At 36.0% G+C, this 23,053-nt stretch overlaps 11 protein-coding genes across 11 annotated transcripts; 7 read left to right on the forward strand and 4 right to left on the reverse strand.

Annotated features, from left to right (window-relative positions):
• Positions 1 to 191: 191 nt before the first annotated feature.
• Positions 192 to 1,526, reverse strand: STE2 (alpha-factor pheromone receptor; the record flags this gene model as incomplete). The annotated part of the gene is made up of 1 exon (XM_015613790.1): positions 192 to 1,526. The coding sequence occupies one exon, from the start codon at positions 1,524 to 1,526 to the stop codon at positions 192 to 194; it is 1,335 nt and encodes a 444-aa protein (XP_015465372.1).
• Positions 1,527 to 2,148: 622 nt separating this feature from the next.
• Positions 2,149 to 3,237, forward strand: KIS1 (Kis1p; the record flags this gene model as incomplete). The annotated part of the gene is made up of 1 exon (XM_015613791.1): positions 2,149 to 3,237. The coding sequence occupies one exon, from the start codon at positions 2,149 to 2,151 to the stop codon at positions 3,235 to 3,237; it is 1,089 nt and encodes a 362-aa protein (XP_015465373.1).
• A 665-nt stretch (positions 3,238 to 3,902) lies between these two features.
• Positions 3,903 to 5,051, reverse strand: AC631_04963 (FAD-dependent oxidoreductase; the record flags this gene model as incomplete). The annotated part of the gene is made up of 1 exon (XM_015613792.1): positions 3,903 to 5,051. One exon carries the CDS (start codon positions 5,049 to 5,051, stop codon positions 3,903 to 3,905), a length of 1,149 nt encoding a protein of 382 aa, XP_015465374.1.
• Positions 5,052 to 5,854: 803 nt separating this feature from the next.
• Positions 5,855 to 7,435, reverse strand: CCT2 (chaperonin-containing T-complex subunit; the record flags this gene model as incomplete). Its single annotated transcript, XM_015613793.1, has 1 exon — positions 5,855 to 7,435. The coding sequence occupies one exon, from the start codon at positions 7,433 to 7,435 to the stop codon at positions 5,855 to 5,857; it is 1,581 nt and encodes a 526-aa protein (XP_015465375.1).
• Positions 7,436 to 7,862: 427 nt separating this feature from the next.
• Positions 7,863 to 9,482, forward strand: AC631_04965 (uncharacterized protein; the record flags this gene model as incomplete). The annotated part of the gene is made up of 1 exon (XM_015613794.1): positions 7,863 to 9,482. One exon carries the CDS (start codon positions 7,863 to 7,865, stop codon positions 9,480 to 9,482), a length of 1,620 nt encoding a protein of 539 aa, XP_015465376.1.
• Positions 9,483 to 9,830: 348 nt separating this feature from the next.
• Positions 9,831 to 11,474, forward strand: AC631_04966 (calcium-binding mitochondrial carrier protein; the record flags this gene model as incomplete). The annotated part of the gene is made up of 1 exon (XM_015613795.1): positions 9,831 to 11,474. The coding sequence occupies one exon, from the start codon at positions 9,831 to 9,833 to the stop codon at positions 11,472 to 11,474; it is 1,644 nt and encodes a 547-aa protein (XP_015465377.1).
• Positions 11,475 to 11,540: 66 nt separating this feature from the next.
• AC631_04967 (uncharacterized protein) lies at positions 11,541 to 12,278 on the reverse strand (the record flags this gene model as incomplete). The annotated part of the gene is made up of 1 exon (XM_015613796.1): positions 11,541 to 12,278. One exon carries the CDS (start codon positions 12,276 to 12,278, stop codon positions 11,541 to 11,543), a length of 738 nt encoding a protein of 245 aa, XP_015465378.1.
• Positions 12,279 to 12,371: 93 nt separating this feature from the next.
• Positions 12,372 to 15,263, forward strand: PMS1 (ATP-binding mismatch repair protein; the record flags this gene model as incomplete). The annotated part of the gene is made up of 1 exon (XM_015613797.1): positions 12,372 to 15,263. The coding sequence occupies one exon, from the start codon at positions 12,372 to 12,374 to the stop codon at positions 15,261 to 15,263; it is 2,892 nt and encodes a 963-aa protein (XP_015465379.1).
• A 648-nt stretch (positions 15,264 to 15,911) lies between these two features.
• Positions 15,912 to 18,446, forward strand: AC631_04969 (uncharacterized protein; the record flags this gene model as incomplete). Its single annotated transcript, XM_015613798.1, has 1 exon — positions 15,912 to 18,446. The coding sequence occupies one exon, from the start codon at positions 15,912 to 15,914 to the stop codon at positions 18,444 to 18,446; it is 2,535 nt and encodes an 844-aa protein (XP_015465380.1).
• An 891-nt stretch (positions 18,447 to 19,337) lies between these two features.
• ECM22 (Ecm22p) lies at positions 19,338 to 21,695 on the forward strand (the record flags this gene model as incomplete). Its single annotated transcript, XM_015613799.1, has 1 exon — positions 19,338 to 21,695. One exon carries the CDS (start codon positions 19,338 to 19,340, stop codon positions 21,693 to 21,695), a length of 2,358 nt encoding a protein of 785 aa, XP_015465381.1.
• A 211-nt stretch (positions 21,696 to 21,906) lies between these two features.
• On the forward strand, positions 21,907 to 22,975 carry AC631_04971 (S-adenosylmethionine-dependent methyltransferase; the record flags this gene model as incomplete). The annotated part of the gene is made up of 1 exon (XM_015613800.1): positions 21,907 to 22,975. A coding segment is annotated over one exon (1,069 nt), but the record flags the coding sequence as incomplete, so codon positions are not given.
• Positions 22,976 to 23,053: the final 78 nt, after the last annotated feature.

Below are 23,053 nucleotides of genomic sequence, written 5' to 3' on the forward strand. Positions count from 1 at the left end.
AAAAAAACTGCCGGTCCCAGGAATCGAACTTGGGTTTCATCGGCCACAACGATGTGTACTGACCACTATACTAGACCGGCTGTCTTCATGTTTTTAGCATGAATGTCCATATAGGAGTTCCTTAAAATGCTTACAATAACAATAATTATTAGATTAATGGTATTCACTTATATACTTTCAAATTATTAGCACTATTGATTCACATTATGGGTTGTCACAGCAACAAAGCCATTTGTGCTTGCGTTATCTAAGGCTCTGTCAATAGACTCTCTTTTAGAGCTACAATTCAAACATTTGTTTGTAGTTTCTAGATCATCATTAGTCACACCATAAATTATTTGTTCGATATCGCTCGGTGGAGCACTCACGTTTGAAAAATAGAAACTTTGATCGTTCTGTAGCCTGAAATCTGTCAAAGTCGTTGGCAGATCTTCGTGATCATGAGAAATGGTGTGCAGTACGTCTTTCGTGGTCTTATCTATACTGGAGCTTGTTGTAGTAGAGCTTTTTGATAATTTGCTTGGAAATAAAGAAAACCTGTTTCCCACTATCGTGCTGTTATCCGAGTTATTAGATTCGGATCTATTTAAGAATGCCAATGTTGATGATGTGGGTGTAGGATTATTATTTGCTGCTGATGCCCACATAGATGAAAATGGTAGCGATAAAACTACTAGCAAAACACTCACAGCGGACAAGACGTTTGTTTTGGCTTCACTTACACCATAGTTGATGAATACCAATATAGATGGAATGATCATTGTTTGAGTTGACATAATAAACAATATATGAAAACTATCAAATTGCTTTAACCCCAAATAACGTCTAGTTTTAATAGCAAAAAATAATTTACAAGCTAGAATACAACTCATTAAATTGATGGAGACGGAAAATAAGATGAAGGGCATATCTGTGACCCAGGATCCGACTCGCTGAGTTGTGGTAGAATGATTGAAAACGTCTCTAAACATTCTCGCACTCGACACAGTGCTATTTATGTAAAACCCAACCACCGTGAGTCCAGCAGCAGCCGATACGATCGTGAGAGCAGTCCCTAGTCGCCTTACCTCGGGAGACCTAAAAATTATAAATATTTGATATGACATTGACACTTCGATGCACGCAACCAATAATGTCTGGAACACATTCGCAGCCACGGTAACCCTGTACGACCCATACGTGTGAGGTATTAGTATCCCCGTAAACGAGAAACTTAACGACGATAATGGGCCCATGAAAAATGCTAAGTACAATGCCGAAACTATCACCATCATTAACATCGTAATCTGATTTAACACAAATATTGGAGTCCGCTTATTCTGACAACTGGCCCATAATGCCAACGAAAGCGTCAAACACGCACCAATTCCAACACTGTACACCACTATGTAATGGAATGAATTAGCAACATAATCATCAAGCACTCCAAACGTGACTACATATACATCATCAGCATTCCCCAATGGTAGCGTATAGTTCAAAGGGATCTTTTGAGGGTTGATGTTATCATAAAACGAAATGTCCATCTCTTTTTTTAAAAACCCTTTCTCGTCCCGTTACACTATATCATTTTGTCAGATTCACCTCTTATATATGTTTTGATTTGAATCCTTTTACTGCAAAAAAAAGACCCTCCTACCTTTTAAACTTTTGTAGCATGGTATTGATAATTGCCTAATCGAGCCTCACCAATGGAACCATGTGTGTTACAGTTACGATAAGCTTTCCTGCCCATCAATACTTGGTGACGCGTATAAACCTATCAACCGAACATCCAATATTCATATCCGATCGCCAAAAGTTTACTTTACTACACCTGATCCGTCAAACGCCCATTAACGTTGTAATCTCTAACGTTCATGCCCTTTACTAGGTGACCGCAGAATTCGAGCCGAATCTCCGAATTATTCGGCCTGCACATAATTATCATCACTATTTCACCGCCTTTAATTGTTGATGAAAACACCAATATATACTCCATAGATACAGAAGAGGCGTTAAAAATTGATCCATACTATTTTACGCTTACATTATAGATACGAACGATTGAATCAGAAAGAATATAGGTTCTAAGAAGAGGCTAATTACAAGAAAAACAATTGCACACTCGTCCACCATTGAACATTGAAAATCAAATACATAGTAAATATGTCCAACTCACCAGCACCAGATATGAGGGACGTATCTATGGTTGATGTATCAAATACATCGGATAGTATTACGAATGACCAGAAGCCACAAGAGGTCGAAAATGAACCGCCAGCTAGAAGAAAATCTACGATGATTTTGACAGAAGAGAACGAAGCACAGGCTGATAGGGACCAGGGGGTCAAGGCCGAGAATAATGATAACGATCAAATGCATATTGACCAGGCCGAAACTGGAGAAGCGCAAAATGCACCTGCGGGGCCGCAGGAATCGATGCCAGATCCTAATGTGACGGTGCCAATTGACATTAAATGGACCCAAGGGGGGGAAAAGGTGTACATTACAGGATCGTTCACAGGATGGAGAAAAATGATTGGGTTGGCCAAGCAAACAGATAATAGCTTTTTGATTACTTTGGGATTACCTATTGGAACTCACAGATTCAGATTTGTTATTGACAATGAGTTGAGGTTTTCTGATTTTTTGCCTACGGCGACGGATCAAATGGGGAACTTTGTAAACTACGTTGAAGTGACTCCAGAGCATGTTAATATGCATATGGAAAAGGAACAGCAAAAGCAATTAGAAGAACAAGAATTGCAACAGCAACAACAAGCAGGTCGTAAGTCATCCGTATCATCGACCCGTAGTAGATCGGACTCCATGTGGGGCTTAACTAATGACGATGATGATATGGGTAATGGTTATTCTAGATATCATGATGGTGACACAGGTTCTGGAAAAAGTGACTACGCGTTTATCTCTGACATTCCCCCAATTTTCACAGACCCTAAAGTTATGGAGCAATATTATATTGCAATTGACAAACAAGCAAAGAATCAAAATGGTCAACAACAAGCATGGTTACATCCTCCACAATTACCACCCCATTTGGAAAATGTTATTTTAAATAACTTCAATTCGATGGATAGAGATAATAATTCAGGGGCCTTACCAATTCCCAATCATGTTGTTTTGAACCACTTGGCAACCACTAGCATTAAACATAACACATTAGCCGTCGCCTCCATTGTCAGATATAAGAGAAAGTATGTCACTCAAGTTTTGTATGCACCTTTACAACAATAAATTGAATAATGAATTGCAAATTTTTCCCAGTGCATCTTTAAGGATTTATCTTAAATACCTTATAGGTTAGATCATCTGTAAAGTACATCTTTGAAATATAGTGAAATGTTCTATTTTATTGAGAGAAGTTGTATCTTGTCTAGATTTAGTTCGTTAGTGTTTAACAATCATTAATATTTCACGTTCTAAGGAAACTTGTATAGCGCTGTGGGTCTTTTGTCGCCTCAAATGATCTACTTATATGCTTTCAATAAGAGAGCCACCCATAAAGTAATCCATCACAAATAACCAAGTAGAGTTTTATCGAAACGCTTACACATATATTGTAGTATGAATCTATAATTCGAAGGGCTAACCGCTTAAATGCCGTATCAGTAATAGAGAAATAAAGGAAGTTACACCTTTGCTAATTGAAAAGCGTTTGTACCTAACTAATTTTCAATTTTTCATTCTAAACGTTACTTACTTGATTAATATATCTTATATATGTTGTTCTAATGCGTGTTAGAATAATATTATCTCATCGAGTACTTAAAATTACTATCTATCAATATTATCCTAACAAGTCATCCTCAATTTTTTACATTCTCTAAAATTTATTATAAAAATTTAACAAAGTTTCCATAACATACTTTCCTATAGTTGATTTCTTCCTTCTTTTTTCATTAATGACCCTGCGTCATAAACTCAAGGCATTTCTCGCCACCGTTAAGGCCTAAAAATGTTTCCAAGTTATTCCATGTTTCTTGGGCATGTTCTTTTGATCTTTCAAACATACGCTGTTCATAATGGGCAATGCCTTTAGAATAATTTTTATCACTCTTTTCTATGCTTTCTGCAAGTTTCCAAGCATCAAATAGTGCCAAATTAACGCCAACACCAGCGAACGGTGTCATTAAATGTGCTGCATCGCCAATTAACGTAATACCTTTCCTATGCATCCAGGTAATACCAATAGGTAACATATAAAGTGGACGCACTATTAGTTCATCTTTACTCTCTAGGACCATGGATTTAACATCGTCATGGCAATCATTAAAATACACCTCTATCAATCGTTGTCTTGCATGTTCTTTGTCAGACCAGTCAATGCCACAATTCTGAGACCATGTTTCATCCTTTCTCAAACCTACATATACTTTAACGCTATCATTACCATTTCTTTGTGCCATTACGGCCCTGTTTTCATCAAACATAGAACAAGATCCCTCTCCCACGTAGTCAGAAAGCCAAGGCGATGCAGCCCTTACATTGTTGCGAGTTAGTTCTATAAGTGTTACTGAAGAGTAATGTGGTTTTATATCTGTTACTAAGGGTCTGACTTTAGACCATGCACCATCAGCACCTACCACTATGTCGTAGCCGGCTTCAACAGTTCCATCAGAGAAATTCAAATTGTATATATCATCCACAGCTTCCACTTTTTGTAGCTTCTTGCCCCAAATAATGTGCTTCAGATCCAAAGACTTCAACATAAGATCTCTTAATGCAATTCTATCAATTTCAGGACGACTATAATTTTCGAATGACTTCTGCTGTTTCTCGTCCAATAATACTCTACCATCCCAAGAAACTAGCTTCATACAATCTCCTTCAGGCCGAGATTTCAGTTGAAACTCATTCATCAAACCAGCCTTTTCAATAGCAACTTGACCTGTTTCAGGATGCAAATCTAATGAACCTCCTTGACTTCTCTTAGTAGGGCCTGATTCTAACTCGAAAATAGTAAAGGGTATTTTTTTCAACAGTAAAAGTCTACCTAGCATAAGACCCCCTGGTCCACCGCCAATGATCGCAATCCTAGGAAGTGTCATCAATACAGTTTACCAATTCAAGAGAAAAATGGATATTATCAAAGGGTCAATGGCTCTAGTTAGGGCTTATTAATGTAGACTTGTACGGATTTAAAACGGATATAATATCTCCCTGTGTGTTGCAATAAGCCATTTTATGGTTTTGACGTTAGTCATGTGACTAAACAATTATTCCTGGAAGTAGACCCTGTCAGTCACTTCTAAGTAAAATATATATTCATCTGATTGAAGTGATATGATATAGATAACGTAGTAACATGTGACCTAAAATCACTTTTACCAGCCAAGATACAATGCTTGGCTTCAGAGTTTGAAATAGTAAAATTGCAGGGTGCATGAATTTTGGAGTACTGGGAATAAAGAACAAGGTCAAGGATACTGGCTCAAGGAATACATTGAGGTTTGGAGAATAATTGATAATGTAAGCCGGGTATAGTTTTATCTAGTAGAATTCTTTTATTCTGATTTATATCAGCCTCCTGAGAAATCTAATTCGTCAGGAAACTATACGATTGCAAATTCAGACGAGATTCTGGAATTTTTGAAAAAAGGCACAAAAACAAGCAAAGCCATTCAAATCAATACTACAACGTGAAATGGACAGAAAATACATGACAATACAAAAGACGACATAGGAAGTCTAAAAAGCCCCTACGAAGCATATCCCAGGATTACCTTATTAATATCCAAAGTGTTAAATTTGGTATCCCTAAGATGGTTTTGTGTAAGTTATTATCTGCGCTGTTACAATTTTCGTCAATTAAATTTCTATTTAATAATAGCACTATGGAGTACAAAACTAACTACTGGTTTCTATCTGCTGTACGTGGCTTAGCACGAATGATATTATCAACTCTCAACAAAACTTCAGCTGCTTCAGCAGCAGAAGAGACAACTGCTCTCTTTAACTTGTAAGATTCAATAATACCTGTTTCTCTCATGTCAGCGATAGTACCCTTATTTAAATCTAAGCCTGAAGTAGTCATACCGTTATAAATCGCAGATCTTAATTTTGAAACTAATTCAGAAGAGTCAAAACCAGCATTATCAGCCAAGATTGTTGGTAATTGTCTTAAGGCTCTGGCAAATGATTCGACAGCTAACGATTTCTTACCGGTTTCATTAGCAGCAGCTTGTTCGACTGCTTTGGACATGATCATTTCAGAACAACCACCACCTAAACAGGTTTTGGTTTCTCTAGTAGTTTGTGATAAGACGGAAAGGGCATCATGTAACGATCTTTCAGCTTCTTCTAAACCTTGCTCGGTAGAACCTCTCAAGACAATAGTACAAGCTTCACCAGCAGCAACGCCGGAAAATTTAGTCATAACATCTTCACCAATTAAAATTTCTTCAATTGTATCACAATGACCTAATGTAACTGTTTCTGGGGTATCAAAAGTGGAAACAACATCACCACCAGTGACCAAGGCTAATCTTTCAACACCATCGAAATCTGCATGTTCAATGGAATTTATCTTAGCATCAGTGAATAATTGCTCTGGGAAATCGTAGATCAATTGTCTATTAATAAAACAGTTAATATTGAACTTCTTAATCTTTTCAACTTTGGCTTTCATCTTGGCCTTTTCTGCCTTTTCTAAATCAGCTAACTTGGAAGTGGAGTCAACCTTGAATTTTGCTCCAAATATCTTGACTTTGTCGGTATCCATAGATGTGTTTGCAATTAAAATGTTAGCATTAGTAATCTTCTTAGGTTGGTTGATTCCAAATCTCTTTTCAAGAATGAAACCCTCATCCAAAAATGAATCTCTTAATCTACCACCCACCTTTTTAATCACTTTGATGTGGTTCAAGTTAGTAGAACCATTCAATCTGAGGATAGCATCCACAGCTAAAGTAGAAAAATGATCCTTGTCTTGAGCTAAAATTTTTGATGATAAAGTGGTTTTGGCAATGTTAATTAAATCCTTTCTGAATAATTCCTGATTAGAACCATTATTCACAGCTGCTTTATTTAATGCTTCTAAAGCAGTACTACACGCGATTCTGTAACCTTCAATAATCGTCTGGGGGTGAATCTTCTTTTCTATTAACTTCTCGGCTTCTTTCAATAATTCAGCACTCAAAACAGTGACAGACGTGGTTCCATCTCCGACTTCATCATCCTGAACCTTAGAAATGTTAACCAAAACCTTAGCTGCTGGATTGTCCAATGGGATGGACTTTAAGATCGTAGCACCATCATTAGTGATCATTGCTGAATCCATGTTAGATGAACTTTGCAATAATTTGTCCATACCTTTAGGTCCTAACGTAGACTTAACCAAGTCTCCGACGGCAATGGCCCCAACAAACGAAGACATACGAGCATTTTCTGCTCTTTCTTCTGTAGCTTGATCTCCTAGAATCTGAACTGACATTTGAATCAAACTATGTATTTAAAGGTGTATGTTACAAATTTATTTCCTTTAATACTGTATGATCTTCAATGCCTAAACATTTCGATGTCGAAGTATCGTGTAATTACCGCATTTTGCCATTTTTCACCTACATTTTTAGTGATTTGTACACTTAACAACACTTATGGGATGTTGGTGCTAGATTAGACTACAATACTATAGAGCAACTCTGCAATTACTGGCAGAGCATCAATATGAACTAATTACTATGTCAGATTTTAAAATATGGCTGATCTAATTGCTACAAGGCTCTTTCAATGTTGCATCCTCTATCATGTGATCAGAAGAAGGGGACGTAATAGTATTCTACTATTTCATGTTATGGTTTCAGCTGAAAGTAATGGCATAGCTAGAGTAATAAAGTTGTAGGTCACTGAAAGTACATTCAATGACAAAACCTAATAAATTGAATCAGACGGAGAATGAAAACAGTAGCATTGACCAAAATGCGAGAGATTACGAGAGGATATTTAGGGAACTAGATGTTAACAATAGTGGACAATTGACATTAGATGAATTCCGTGATAATGTGAAAGTACTTCATTATCCTGTTAGCGATAATTCCGAAATTATTGATAAGATGTTTGAGGCAATAGATACTGATAACGATAAAGTGATTGACTTTGATGATCTCAGGACGTACTTGACAGCAACGGACGATCAAATTCAAAAAGCATTCAAGAAGATAGATACTAATAATGACGGGAAGTTAAATTTCGAGGAGTTTGCGATGTATATGAATGAAACGCTAAATTTGAAAGCCTCGAAAGAAAATATGGATATGATGTTTAAGAAGATTGCGAAGAAAAATGGATCTATAGGTTACAATGAGTTCAGGAATTTTTTGTTGTTGGTACCGCGTTCAGAAGGGTCCAGACTTAAGACGGCCTTCATGTTTCTTGTTAATGGTCTTGACATTTCAGCAGATGGAGATGTCAATATGAATCAACTGGTTTTGAATGGGGCAGGGTTGTTTGTAGCTGGAGGAATATCAGGGGTAGTTTCTCGAACGTGTACTGCCCCGTTTGATAGAATTAAGACGTTCTTGATTTCCCGATCTGACTTGTCATCTCTCGTCATGCGTTCTAAAGAACAAATTAATAAGGCCATTTCAGAAGGTGCATCTCCTCGAGCTATAGAAGAAGCCAAAAAGAATCATCGTGCCGTTAAAAATGCTGCTAAGCAAGTTGCAAATCCAAAAACAATCAGGTCTCCGTTGATTCAAGCTGCGAGGACTTTGTACTTGCAAGGTGGTCTAAGATCATTTTTTGTGGGTAATGGATTGAATACTGTAAAAATTTTTCCAGAATCAGCGGTAAAGCTTGGTGTATTTGAAGCTACCAAACGATTTCTTGTTCAAATCGAAGGTGTGAGCGATGCGACTCAATTATCGAGTGTTTCTACGTACTTAGCAGGTGGTATTGGTGGGGTTAGTGGTCAGTTGACTTCCTATCCAATTGATACTCTCAAATTCAGATTACAATGTTCAAATTTAAAGTCTGATATACGAGGCAATGAACTTTTGATCCAAATAGCAAAAGAGCTATATCGAGAAGGGGGCATAAGAAGCTACTACAGAGGAATCTGGGCTGGTTTAGGAGGAATGTTTCCTTTTGCAGCCCTTGATCTAGGTACATTCACAACCATTAAGAACTGGCTCATTAAGAGAGAAAGCAAAAAGAGCGGATTAAAGGAGGAAGATGTCAAATTACCAAACTATGTGATTTTGGCGTTGGGTGCCTTCTCGGGCTCTTTTGGTGCCTCTGCAGTCTACCCTGTAAACGTAATAAGAACAAGACTTCAAGCACAAGGAACTCACGCACACCCATATACATATAATGGTTTTTTTGATGCGCTACGTCAGACAGTTGCCAGAGAGGGCCCCTCTGGATTGTATAAAGGGCTAGTGCCGAATCTCGCTAAAGTTGCCCCAGCCGTGTCGATAAGCTACTATGTTTACGAAAGGCTAAAGTTCGTATTTAAACTTGAGAAGACAGCTGCGATGTAAGTCGCTCAAGAATGCATTGATTGAACGTTAAAGCTCTGAATGGTTAAGTAATTTGAATCGGTCCCATCTTGGGCTACCATCTTTGGCTTGGTATGGTACAAATGTCACGTGATCATTTAACAGCAAATTAACGCTCATTAAAACCGCTTACTACTTAAATACTCAGTATAAGCGTATGGTTAGTTAGACTTAGTTACTTGTCGTATCATATTAACGTAAGAAAGATATAGCCAGACGCTAGACTTTCTTAAAGCACCAAAATAGCATTTACCTGTGAATATACAGATATTGGGTACTTAGTTTAAAATACACGGCGAAGACGACTTTTTCATAAATAGAGCATAGACAATGTCTACCATGACAAGTTCAACGTCAACATCCACGTCAGGAGAAGAAAAGGATACTGGAGTAAATGGGGATCACATGCATAGTAACGATTATCATAGTCTTTTCAAAAAATTAGACATTAATCGAAATGGAGAGATTACACTCCAAGATTTTAAAAAGGCATTGAAGGACTTGAAGCACCCGTTGAGTGATAGCCCCGAGATGATAAAGAAAATTTTTGATTCATTCGATTCAAATCACGACAAAGTAATTGATTTCAACGACTTTAAGTTATATTTGACTACTACTGATGATCAGATTCTTAAGGGCTTCAATAAGATAGATCAAGATAACGATGGAAAATTGAATAAGGCAGATTTTGTTCATTACTTGAAAAAGACGCTTAATTTGAGTCCGTCAGACTCAAAAATTGATTTAATTTTCAAACAGATTGATTACAAAAATGATGGCTACGTGACATACGATGAGTTTAGAGACTTTTTAGTATTGATACCAAGATTAAATGGCTCAAGAATTAAGACTGCCTACAAGTTCATCGTCGAGGAATTAGACATTTCCTCAGATGGTGATGTGACTTTAATAAACCAATTTTTGAATGGGTTCGGATTCTTCTTGGCAGGTGGGCTTTCTGGTGTTGTCTCTCGTACATGTACGGCACCATTTGATAGAATAAAGGTTTTCTTGATTGCAAGGACTGATTTAACTTCAACTGTATTGCATTCAAAATCTGAAATTGCAAGGCAAATTGCAAATGGAGCGGCATCACATGTTATTGAAGAAGCCCGTCAAAAGGTAATTGCTGCGGAAAAAGCAGCGGCTAGGCAAGCAGCAGAACATCCAAAAACAATAAGATCTCCGTTGATTCAAGCAGCAAGGACATTATGGAAACAAGGAGGTTTCAAGACATTTTATGTTGGAAATGGTTTAAACGTCTTAAAAGTTTTTCCCGAGTCAGCTATGAAGTTTGGGTCATTTGAAGCCACTAAGCGTTTCTTGTCAAGAATAGAAGGAGTTCAAGATACATCGCAATTGTCGAAAGTATCTACATATTTGGCTGGTGGTATTGGGGGTGTTTGTGGACAATTTACGGTGTATCCAATTGATACATTAAAATTTAGACTACAATGTTCAGATTTGGAATCATCAGTACGGGGAAATGCGTTATTATTTCAAACTGCTAAGGATTTATTCAAAGAGGGCGGAATTAGAATTTTTTATAGAGGTATTTTCGTTGGTGTCAGTGGTATATTTCCTTATGCAGCTTTGGACTTGGGTACATTTACAACCATAAAGAACTGGTTAGTTATACGAGAAAGTAAGAAAAAGGGAATAAAAGAAGAAGATGTTAAATTACCGAACTATATGGTATTATCTTTGGGTGCCCTTTCGGGAACATTCGGAGCAACAATGGTTTATCCAATTAATTTATTGAGAACCAGATTGCAAGCCCAAGGTACATACGCACATCCATATACATATGATGGATTCAATGACGTTTTGCGTAAGACAATTGCAAGAGAAGGTTATCCGGGTTTGTTTAAAGGTCTAGTACCTAACTTAGCGAAAGTTGCACCTGCTGTTTCCATAAGTTATTTTATGTATGAAAACTTGAAATATCTCTTGAGCTTAGATAACAGTATATAGACATCTGCATAATTACTGTATAAATGAGATTATACTATATAGTATAATTATAATGATAATAATACTTCATGCATTTACTCTTTTGCTATATTCATTGTACATATCAATACAAATAAACCCAACACTTACTTCTCCAATTGGGACAACTTTAGTTTTCCTTTTTTGCTTGTCTGCGCTCGTTGTACTCAATTTAACCCAATTTGAATGCTGACTATTAGTTTCGGAATTAAAGTTCACATTCAAATCTATGGAATCTTCTAAGTCCAATATCACTTTGAAGAAAAGATCATCCTTTTCTAGCTCATTATTTGGCGACTTCAATTCTTCAATTTGCGAGAATAGAATAGACCTAAGTTGTGAATATATTTCATCCCAGGTAAAATTTGGTACATCTATGACAGGCTCTAATAGGCTTTTAGAATCTTTTTCATCAATCAGATGTAAAAAATTTAAATCATTGACAGAGGGGGCAAGGTTAATCATTTCATTGAACTTTGCCACATATTTTTTCTTGGTCTTATTGGATTTAACATCATAAAGTAATAATAGCATTTGGTTCACTTTACCCCCATTAGTATGGCCATCTCCATTCACGAGAATCAGAAGGAATTCGTTTACCAAATCTTCGACATATTTATTTAGTGCAGGGTTTCTGGACTGATATACAATAATATCAAACGATTTTAGCTTGTCATAAATCTCCGAGGGATATATTTCATTGTAATATAGCACTTGGTTAACCCATACGATCATGAACTCCTTAAGTGTTAAAATAACATACGGAAGTGTTAGCGGCAAACTCATAAGACTTCTTAGATAAGTAGTGTTCTATTTCTTTATCGCGAGATAGACGCGTAAATAATTTTAATGTATTAGAACCAAGGTTCCAACCAGAAAATGGCAATTCAGAATATAAATGCTAGTGATATACAGAGGATTACTTCTGGCCAAGTCATTATTGATTTGGTATCGATAGTGAAAGAATTAGTTGAAAATTCAATAGACGCAAGCAGCTCCAAAATAGAGGTAATTTTTAAGAATAGCGGGCAAGATTCAATTGAGATAACCGATGATGGTATTGGTATAGAAGAAGAAGATTTCAAATCAGTTTGCTTAAAACATTGCACATCAAAGCTTTCTACTTTCGAAGAATTAAGTGAAGTTAATACTTTGGGCTTTCGAGGAGAAGCATTGAGCTCATTATGCTCGGTATCAAACTTAAAGATTACAACATGTACCAAGGAGAATTACCCTAGAGCAACAGAATTGAAGTATAATGCAATGGGTATATTGGAAAACAAAAAAACAGTCATCGGGGGTATTAAGGGAACGTCAATAATGGTATCTAACCTATTTCATAATTTACCAGTTAGACAGAAAAATTTACAAAAGAATTTGAAAAAAGAATTTAATAAGGCAGTTGGCCTTTTGATCAACTATATCATCATAAATCCATATATAAGGTTTACGGTCTACAACATTAATCCAAAGACATCTAAGAAAAACTTGATAATAGGAACAAAAGGAACAGGTAGATCTACTATTTTAGATAATGTGGTTAACATTTTTGGGAGTAATGGTGCATATGGCTTGATTCCTATAGATATATCAGTAGATGACATAGACGTCAAGTTCAAATTAAACCGTGGTGATTTTCCAACGCAGAAGAAATTAAATGTACAGTTTAAAGGATATATTTCTAACAGTTCCTTTGGATTGGGTCGGTCTTCTGGTGATAGACAATATTTATTCATAAATGGAAGACCTATAATACTTAAAAAGTTTTTGAAGACTATCAATGAAGTATACAAAAGCTTTAATCATGTACAATTTCCTGTGGTTATATTAAATTTGATTATAGATACTGAATTTTTAGATATTAATGTAACCCCAGATAAGAGAGTTATAATGATCCAGAACGAGGACTTGATCAATGATATATTAAGAAATGAGATAACCAAATTTTTGAACACTCAGAGTAATGTGATTCCTAAGAATAAGAGTTCAGGGATTAGTTTAAGCGAAGAAAATAACTCAAATACTTCGACATATGAAATTAAAGTTCCAGATAGTTCTTCTGATTTGAAAAAAGATGAAATAACGAGATATGCCATAGAACAAGATAAATTAATAGGAACAGATCAACTGGTGATCCCTGAAAATGGACTGGAGAAAGAGGAAGAGCAAGAGGAAGAGCAAGAGGAAGAGCAAGAGGAAGAGCAAGAGCAAGAGGAAGAGGAAGAGGAAGAGCAACAGGAAGAACAAGGGGAAGAACATGAGGAAGAGGAAGAGCAAGAGGAGGGGAAAGAAGAAGAAGACGAAGAAGAAGAAAACGAAGAAGAAGAAGAAGAAGAACAGGATGAGAATAAGACACTGAAAGATTTGGATGTAATAGAAATCAATGAATTCAAGAGAGATCGCAAGAGATCTTGTAATGAAATGAGGAATGACGATTTATTAGTTTCCAGACAAGGAAGAGTAAAGGAAATAGAAAATATCGATAAAACATGTAAATCTAATGAAAAAGCACTTAATAACCTTGTTGTCAATATAACTGGTCTGAACAATAAATCTAAAGGCATGAATAATAGAGGAAGTGATGAAGAAAATTTACTTCCTGAGAATATGGGTATATCGGAAATATCTAATTGCATAGGTGTCGAAAAACAGAATAGCAGTATAGAGTCTAGCGACCCAAATATTAATAGACCAGAGATGCTATCGAAGAACAATACGGATAATCAACTATTTGTTTCTGAATCGGAAGATGATACAGAGATAAAAAGAGGCAAAGTTGATTTGGCCTCTTTCAAAAATAATATTTCTGAAACAAAGAGGTTACTGCAGAAAGTAAAACCAACCGTGACGGATAATTTGAAAATATCAATAGGTGATAGAGAAATAGAAGAGAGACCCATAAAGAGAACCAAATATATGGTCTCACGAGGTGACATATCATTCAATGAAGTGCCATCTGTGAGCATTCGACAAGCATCTAAATCTTACGTGCATAATCTCTCAACTATGTTAGATGTGGACTTAGAACACATTTATGCCGAGTTCAAAAACAAGCAACTTCTAGGAGATACTCAGCTGGAGACCTCTAGAAATATTGCAATTGATAATATCGAATCTACTAAAGAAGCCGAAGAAAAGTTATCCTACACGATTCTGAAATCAGATTTCCTCGAAATGAAACTCATAGGTCAATTCAATTTAGGATTTATTTTGGTAACCTTAAATTCATCTAATAACCTATTCATTATTGACCAACATGCATCTGACGAGAAGTATAATTTCGAAAAATTGACAGAAAATACAACTTTTCAGAATCAAACTCTCGTTATTCCAAAAATCATAGAACTCAATGCCATTGACGAGATGCTTGTAATGGATAACCTCCCTGTATTTAAACAGAATGGTTTCATAATACAGGTTGAAGAGGATAATCATCCAGGGAAGCGCATCAAATTAATATCGCTACCTGTTCTGAAAAATGTTCTATTTGATATTAGCGATTTCCATGAACTCATACACCTCATCAACACGAATAATTCCACCAGCAATGATGGTCTCAAATGTTCCAAAATCAGATCATTATTGGCGATGAGGGCATGTAGAAGTAGTATAATGATTGGACAGCATTTAAACAGAAAGACAATGAAAAAAATTCTTATGAATTTAAGTAAGCTAGATAAACCTTGGAATTGTCCTCATGGGAGACCTACAATGAGACATTTAATAGAACTACAAAACTGGCCTACTTTTAATGACGATTACCAATTATAACTATATAGGTTTATTATGTACAAACAATAAATAGCAACAAAAACCCTGAGACCCAAACAAGCAAAATTCAGCATGTGACTTCAAGCTAAAGATTGTTAAATCTGGTATTAATGAATTAAAGTTGTTCTAAAGTAACTAAATATAAAGCAATACAGACATAATAGCTGAATAGGATATAGTAACAGCTGAAGGTTTTCTCGATTCCTGTGTTCTTATTAAGTTGGTCTATTATTACTACTCATATAATTGTAAGTTGTATGAATATTGATAGAACTTGAAATTATTGAAATAAGCAAAAACCAAAGTAATATATCACAATCTATTCCCTAATACAACTCGAACTAGAGCGTTATTTACTTGATTATAAGTATCTTGAGGATATTTATTTAATTATCACTATAGACTATTAATAACACCATTTCAAGTCCTACAAACTCACGTCTAGCTAGAATATGTCTCTTGCACGCCAAGGATATTCAAGAATAAAAGAAAGAAAGAGTCGAAGGACTCATAAAAACTCGAGAGATGGTATGTTTTCTGTTCTGATTAACCAATACAGACAGGTATACTAACAAATATTTAGGGTGCCCAAATTGCAAAGCAAAGAGGATAAAATGTACTGAAGAGCTTCCATCATGCCACAATTGCATGAAAAAGAATTATAGATGCGGTTATATTGACTTTCCTGAAGAGAAACTTGAACTACTTCGGAAGAAAAATGAAAAGAAGAAGGAGGAGCATAATTACATGAAAGGATTACCTAGTGGTAGTTACGATCCTTCCACACCTCAGGGCCAAAATTTGCGTCCGACTTCTTCGATAAATAGTGTGCCCAATACTGTGTCTGATACTGCCTCAAGTCTACCTACATCATTGAGCCCGAATTTTCAGCATCCTAGAAGTCGACAACAACAGCCGACCCCACATAACCAGTACCAAACCATAGAAAGGCCCTACGAACATAAAAATTTCAACACAGACGATGTAATCTGGAAGGACGAATTTTATAATAATAAAGAGTCGTTGAGAATGTCCTTATTTAAGGATACTATATTTAGACTATCTAAAGGGGAATCAGAATTCACTGCACCAACTACAACTGAAGATTCGGCTTTGAAGTTCCTTCCATCAGATTATGATCCAGATCCTAAGCATGTGAACCTTGGGGATGATTTAAAACATAATTCAGAGGAAAACTTTCCAATTGCGACGGACCAAACCCAAATTCTGTATCTAGATGATATAGGAACTAATGAGGTACTATTTAACCAAAGACTTCCTGACAGTTATGACGGACCACTTGGATTTGACTGGGAAAATACCTCAGATAAACCTCAGGGTACACATAATTCTCAGTTTGAAATATCCCAGAAGTATAATGCAAATAGGGTTAATTTCAATCCACTTCCCAATGCAATTATTAGCAACACTAGTTTCCCGAAACTTAAACAAACAAAAAGGTTGCGCAATACCTATTTGGAAAGATATTTAAATAATTCTAACAGAGATGTTAAGTCACTAATTAATTTGGAATTCAAATCTATATTCTCACCTGTTTGGACGAATGATAATGCGTATTCCTTCTGGGCTTCTGTTTACAATCAATCAGTTGTGCTTGAAGTATACTTCTCATTTTTTATGGACAGATCTTTAAATGTCCTCTTGAAAGCTTGCAATGTCACATTAAATGGGGAAATATTTTCAAATTTAGCACACAGTCCATCGTACTCGTCAATTTCAGCTTCAGATACACCCTTGTCATCACATACGTCGTCAGATGATGGGTTTTTCTTCACAAAAAAAGAGTTGGATATACTTACCCAGAAATCATATAGGTATTATGGAGCATTGATCAGAGACTTACGAGAATCATTAACTAATATACATATCGAATATCCATTGAAGATTTCTTTATTTGCTGCATGGTCAATTTTCTTCCATGTTAATGCTACCGTGGAAACTTTATGTCTCATGTACAACGGTACATCTTCATTATTACTGAAAGTTTTAAATGATTCTCATTGTCTTCAAGACATTACACCGACGATTCGGGTCACATTAGAAGTTCTTAATGGACATGCTCTGGCAGCCTTAATTCCTGATTATAATTTTGAAATCATATTGGAAATATATAGAGATTTCAAGGAATTCAAAAACTTTTTCATGGATGCTCAGGATACGTATGTTAAAAGATATGCTGAGAGTAACACAGAAGATGGGAGGAAAAAGCGGTTGACAAGTAACTTGGAAAAGCACGACTGCTTGGAATTAGAACAGTTTTTGGAACATGTTGTTAAAGAGCTTTTCCCAAAGTTAAACTACATTAATTGTTATTATAAGGCTACTAATAATGTGAAAGATTCCAACAGCAACAATATTTATTTTACTTCTGTGAGATTAATTTTCGACTTGTTAGTCTCATGGTTTAAAAACTTTCCTTCTGATGCACTTTCCATGGGCTCTAGTGCTTGCCCCGTGAAGAAGACGTTTTATTTGTTCTATTCTGTTATAGGTAGAGCTTTAGTCAATATCATTTCGCCTGTTAGAAGTGTGCTACTTGTTGATCCGTGCCATCTCTTCTGTCCAAGAGTTGACTTTGACCCAGAGATTTACAAGGTTAAGAAGATAAACATAACTACTGAAGAGTACCATTATTTGCAAGCATTATCAGAGAAAATGTTGAGGATGGTTACTTTCTTTGATTATAGAATGTTGCTTTATTCTTACTTTTTGTCAACGACCACCACTTTAAATACTGAATACGTGAAGCCATTGAATGCACCCGTTCATACAGCTAGTGACGATTACAACGATATAATTCAATTGCTTCCCAAAAAATTGGACGTTGACGAAACAATAATCGATAGTTTCACCAATATAACCCTTGATGCAAACAATTTCCCGCTTTTTGACATATTCCACAGCGACAATGAATATAGGTCAATTATACGCCAGGAAAAGCGTAACCAGCTTCTCAGACAACAACAGCTTCCGAACGAGTTTAACTACAAGACCGGTCTATTCACCCATGATTTTAACCCTCGATCGCTCTTCAACGCGCTAGAAAGAAATCAAAAAGCATACTGGAATTTAAACCAGCCAACACTCGAAGAAACAAGAATTAGAGTCCAGAACTTTGATTTCGGTAGGCAGGTCGTATCCGAAACCGTGAAAAATAATTAATTTTAAATATATAGTGTACAATATTAGATGCCTTTGGCACCTTCGCATTTTTGTATTGTAGTTACATATAAAGCTGTAATCTTTTTAATCTATCTCAGGACTAACCAATGTCGATCTCAGATTTTCATACATTCCCGATATGCTTCAATGCGGCATAAGACATGAATTAGCGCATTCGCATAAAAATATCTATCAATACAACAAACATCTAAGCCCACAAAACTTACCCCAAGTGCCCGCATATTGTGCTGAATAAATTGGCTAGATGCTCGAGTAAGACCGTCCTTCATGCACGGCACGGCACGACCCGGTCCCTTATGTAGTAGTTTTCCGTTTTCCAACTATCATGACTTGTCCTCTGCGCGCCAACAATAGAACTGGAAACAATGCTTTAAAAATAATCTAGACCTACCTCTAAAGACCATCCTTAAAATGGGCTCCTTGAGTAAGCTTCAATACTATCTTTCAGAACCTAAGCCTTCATTTCGGCCGCAATTCATGAATTGTTAACTAGGGTTATTATGGCATACAAGTGCAGAACAATGTTATATATCTGCATAGTCGGTTTTAACACATTATTGTATATGACGTTACAACGTCGTTAAAAAGCCGCGAAACGAAGGACTAAATCTTGGTGTACACTATGCAGGAAGAGAGTCTTGTAAATTTCCATAATCATATGTAACGATTATAAATGTTAATTAAAAAGGTAAATAGTCAATGGTTAGTTATTAGAATACCTAACTATAGTGGTTTCACAATTGGGTGGAAATAGGACTTTCGTTAAAAGTGTTTGGATTGTTTATTCCACAAAAATCTGCATTGAAATAAATTTACCGGTGGTGAAAATTGCACAGCACGGATTAGATTGTGAGTAGAAGTTTTATTCGGATGGAAACGAGAAATCAGCAATCAGATCCGGACATTTTAGTTCCTGGTATGAAAGATGGGTTTAATTTTAAAGACGACAATAGTACAGATAATAAAGTGTCACAAACGAAGAGTAAAGAGACTGGGGACAAAGGAGTAAGAGGTGAGAAAGGTGAAAATGAAACACAAGGAGCCAGAAGGAGGAAGCACAAAAACTCGAAAAATGGATGTTCCAACTGTAAGAAAAGACGGGTGAAATGTTCAGAAACTTTGCCAGCGTGCACTAATTGTGTTAGACGGAAAGTGAGGTGTGGATATTTGGATTATACAGAAGAGCAGCTCCAAGACCTCAGACAGTCAAAATTTGTAATGGAAAAGGTTGATAATTATAGCGGTGAACAAGGTAAAAGAGAAGGAGACTCGAGAAATTCATCTCTCAAGTCGAGTGAGGTACAACAGCCATCACCATCGTCACTTTCCATGGTTCCAAGCGGGAACGATGATCAGATCCACGATAGTAATTATAACCACAGCATTAAATGGGAAGAGAATTATGCAGGCAGCTATGATATGGGAGTGAATAATGTATTGAACTTTCAAGGTAACTTGACGTCTACTGAAGGAGATAACCTTGTGAGTTCGACTGACTATCCTGTCATATATCCGGTGTACACAATGAAAACCCCAAATATTCATGAGTCTGGAATGAATCCAAATTTGAATCACACCAACCCTTCATTCATACCTTCAAGGGATGTATTTAATAGCGGAGCATTCAGTTCTATGAAACTGCCTATTCTGTGGAATGACTCCATTATTTCACCGGTGAATTCAGACTATATGGATAACTCCAGCAGTCTGATATACAGTAATGACAAAGCATTACCAGGAGCCATTCAAAATCCCACTTCTTTCAAGAGGATATACATGCCTAATATTGATTACAATCAATTAATATATGATTTAATGGTGAAATTTGGCCCACAACTAGCATCAGGAACTTGCTCCTTAGAAGATAACATATATTTATACTCCGTTTGGTTGCATTCATTCATTTATTATTCATTTACACAAAAATTGATGTTTGGTTGCATGGTGAATTTTACTACTAACTATTTAATTTCTAATTGTTGGATGCCACAATACATCTCGGGTGGTTTCACAGCTTTAATTGATAGGACAAAGGTGAGAAATCTTTTAATTTCAAGCTCTATAAGGCATTATGCAATGGCAATTAAAGAATTACGAGTCTTCTTGAACAAAGATATTGATCCCTTGATATGTTCATCGGCCTCTTTTGTTTTAAGTTTAACATCAATTTATGATCCTTCTGCAACTTTAAGGTCTACAAACTGCTTTAGAGATGGACTTTTCAGCATCTTACAACACAATGTGGCATATGTGACCAAAAATGGCGAGCCTCTTCCTTTTATGATTATGATGCATTTGGAAATACTGAAAAACATTGTGAGATCGGTTTATTTGCCAGCATATGACCCATCTTTCTTACACGAATACCGCTCGATGTTGAATTCATTGGGAAACATCTTAAATGTTTTAAGTACCTCGTCCACGACCGCTGCCTTAGATAGTAAGGAAATTGATACTCAAAAGTTCATAGAAGCAAAATTCGCTGATTTGATTGCCTTCACAAACGAGACAATTGATGTTTTCCTCCCTAAAATTAATAATAATTTGGGAAATCTAGACATCCAACAGCAGGCCCTCTTTGATGTGTTACATAAATGGGTTCGGATATTTCCAGCGAGATCTATGTTTATTTCAACTGAAAATGATCCAGTCGAGAATATTTTGTTCTTTTTTTACAAGTGCCTCAAGAAAGCACTATATGCGGTTTTTCCTCAAGTGAAGTATTTCTTAGTCAGAGAATTTGATAGCCCAGTAACAGTAGATATCAGTGTTCCTGAGGAAGATTTCGAAATATACCTGAAAGGACTCGAAAATCCGATGGATTGCTGTTATTCTCGTCAATCATACGAACAAGTCAAAAATCAATTGAAAACTTTGGGTAGTTACGCAATTAGGGTTATCATATTTTTACAGAAAAGATTGGAAATTCTCAATAGGACCGTGATTTATGACTGGTCAGTTAAAGAATCGTTCCCTATTGATGATATAAAATCCTTTAGAGATAGTGTAACAGATATTGCGAAGTTACGTAATGATTTCAAAATGGAAGTTCAACTTCATGAATTACCAATATCTTCATTTGCAACCACATTCATTAGACCTGAACATTATCCAAGGCGCTTCCAATATGGAAATAAAGAAATAAACGATAACCAATTTAGAGAGGAAGTTGATTTACTTACTCTAACAAATAATGGTTTGTTGGCTAATGACTATAAAGCACAATAGTTGTAATATTTTTTTTCTAGGGTTGGGTTTTACATTTAATTAATTTTGTATTATAGGAATGGTTTTCAGTTAAATTTCTGATTTTAATAGTATTATTTAAGTTGCATTTATGGTTATCTCTGAAATCGTCAATATACTTTTAGTTCGGATTGAGAAATTAATCTCGGAAAGTTTGTAGTAATATTAGATCGAAGTGAATCCATATCTATAAATGAACAACCAATTGGACCAAGAGGAGGACTCAAATTTAGAGGAGTATAAGGCCTTAACTTCGACCTTACTGAGTTTTTATAATTTTAATAAATGGGAATATGAAGAATTGATAAAACCAAGAAATATTAAACAAGCATCCTTAAGTGAGCAAGAATTAGAATTAATCCCATGGTATCCTAAGCATACGAGTGATTTAGAGATGACAATTGGCATTAACGAAGAGTTCACTAAAACCTTGGCTATGAATATTGCTGCAGATTGGGGGGTTTCGTCCAACCCACAAGAGTGGGCTGCATGCTCAAATTCTGATTATGATAAAGTAAGGTCAACTTTACTACAGTTATCTCGTGAATGGAGCACTGACGGAGAAAAAGAACGTGAAATTACATTTGGGCGTATAATAAAGGAATTAAATTATAGATACCCTAATGAAAAGGAAAGACAGAATATCAAGATTTTGGTACCTGGTTGTGGCTTGGGAAGATTAGTCTTAGATCTTGTAAAAGAGGGTTTTTGGTGCCAAGGGAATGAATTTAGCTATCATATGCTTCTCACATCAAACTTTATGCTAAACCACTGTAAATATGCTAATAACTATTCAATATTTCCTTTCGTGCATAAGCAATCACACGTCATTAAACGTTTAAACCAACTACGCCCAATAACAATACCTGATGTGAATCCTTTATCTATCCACGAGCTAGCTGCAAAAAATCCTGATATACCTTATGGAGACTTAATGTCCATGACTGCAGGATCATTTGTTGACTTATACGGGCCGCCAAACTTGATGTACTCCGAAACATATACAAGTGACCCTGTAGCTAATCAATTTCGTAATGAAAACTTCGAACGATTCGATGTAGTCTCAACTTGCTTTTTCCTTGACACAGCTTCCAACATAATTGACTACCTAAAGGCTATATTTCACTGTTTAAAACCAGGTGGTACATGGATTAACTTCGGGCCACTTTTATGGCATTTCGAGGATGACGCGCAAACTCACTTTGTCACTAAGCAATTGAGTAAAGGTGGTCCTCTACAATCAATTCCGACTATTATGAAAGGTTTAGAGCTTACACGAGAGGATCTAGTAGAGTTGATAAAGAAAATAGGCTTTATCTTCGAAAAGCATGAAAGTGATA

Source organism: Debaryomyces fabryi (genome assembly GCF_001447935.2).
Source record: "Debaryomyces fabryi strain CBS 789 chromosome Unknown contig00157, whole genome shotgun sequence".
Lineage (NCBI taxonomy): Eukaryota > Fungi > Ascomycota > Pichiomycetes > Serinales > Debaryomycetaceae > Debaryomyces > Debaryomyces fabryi.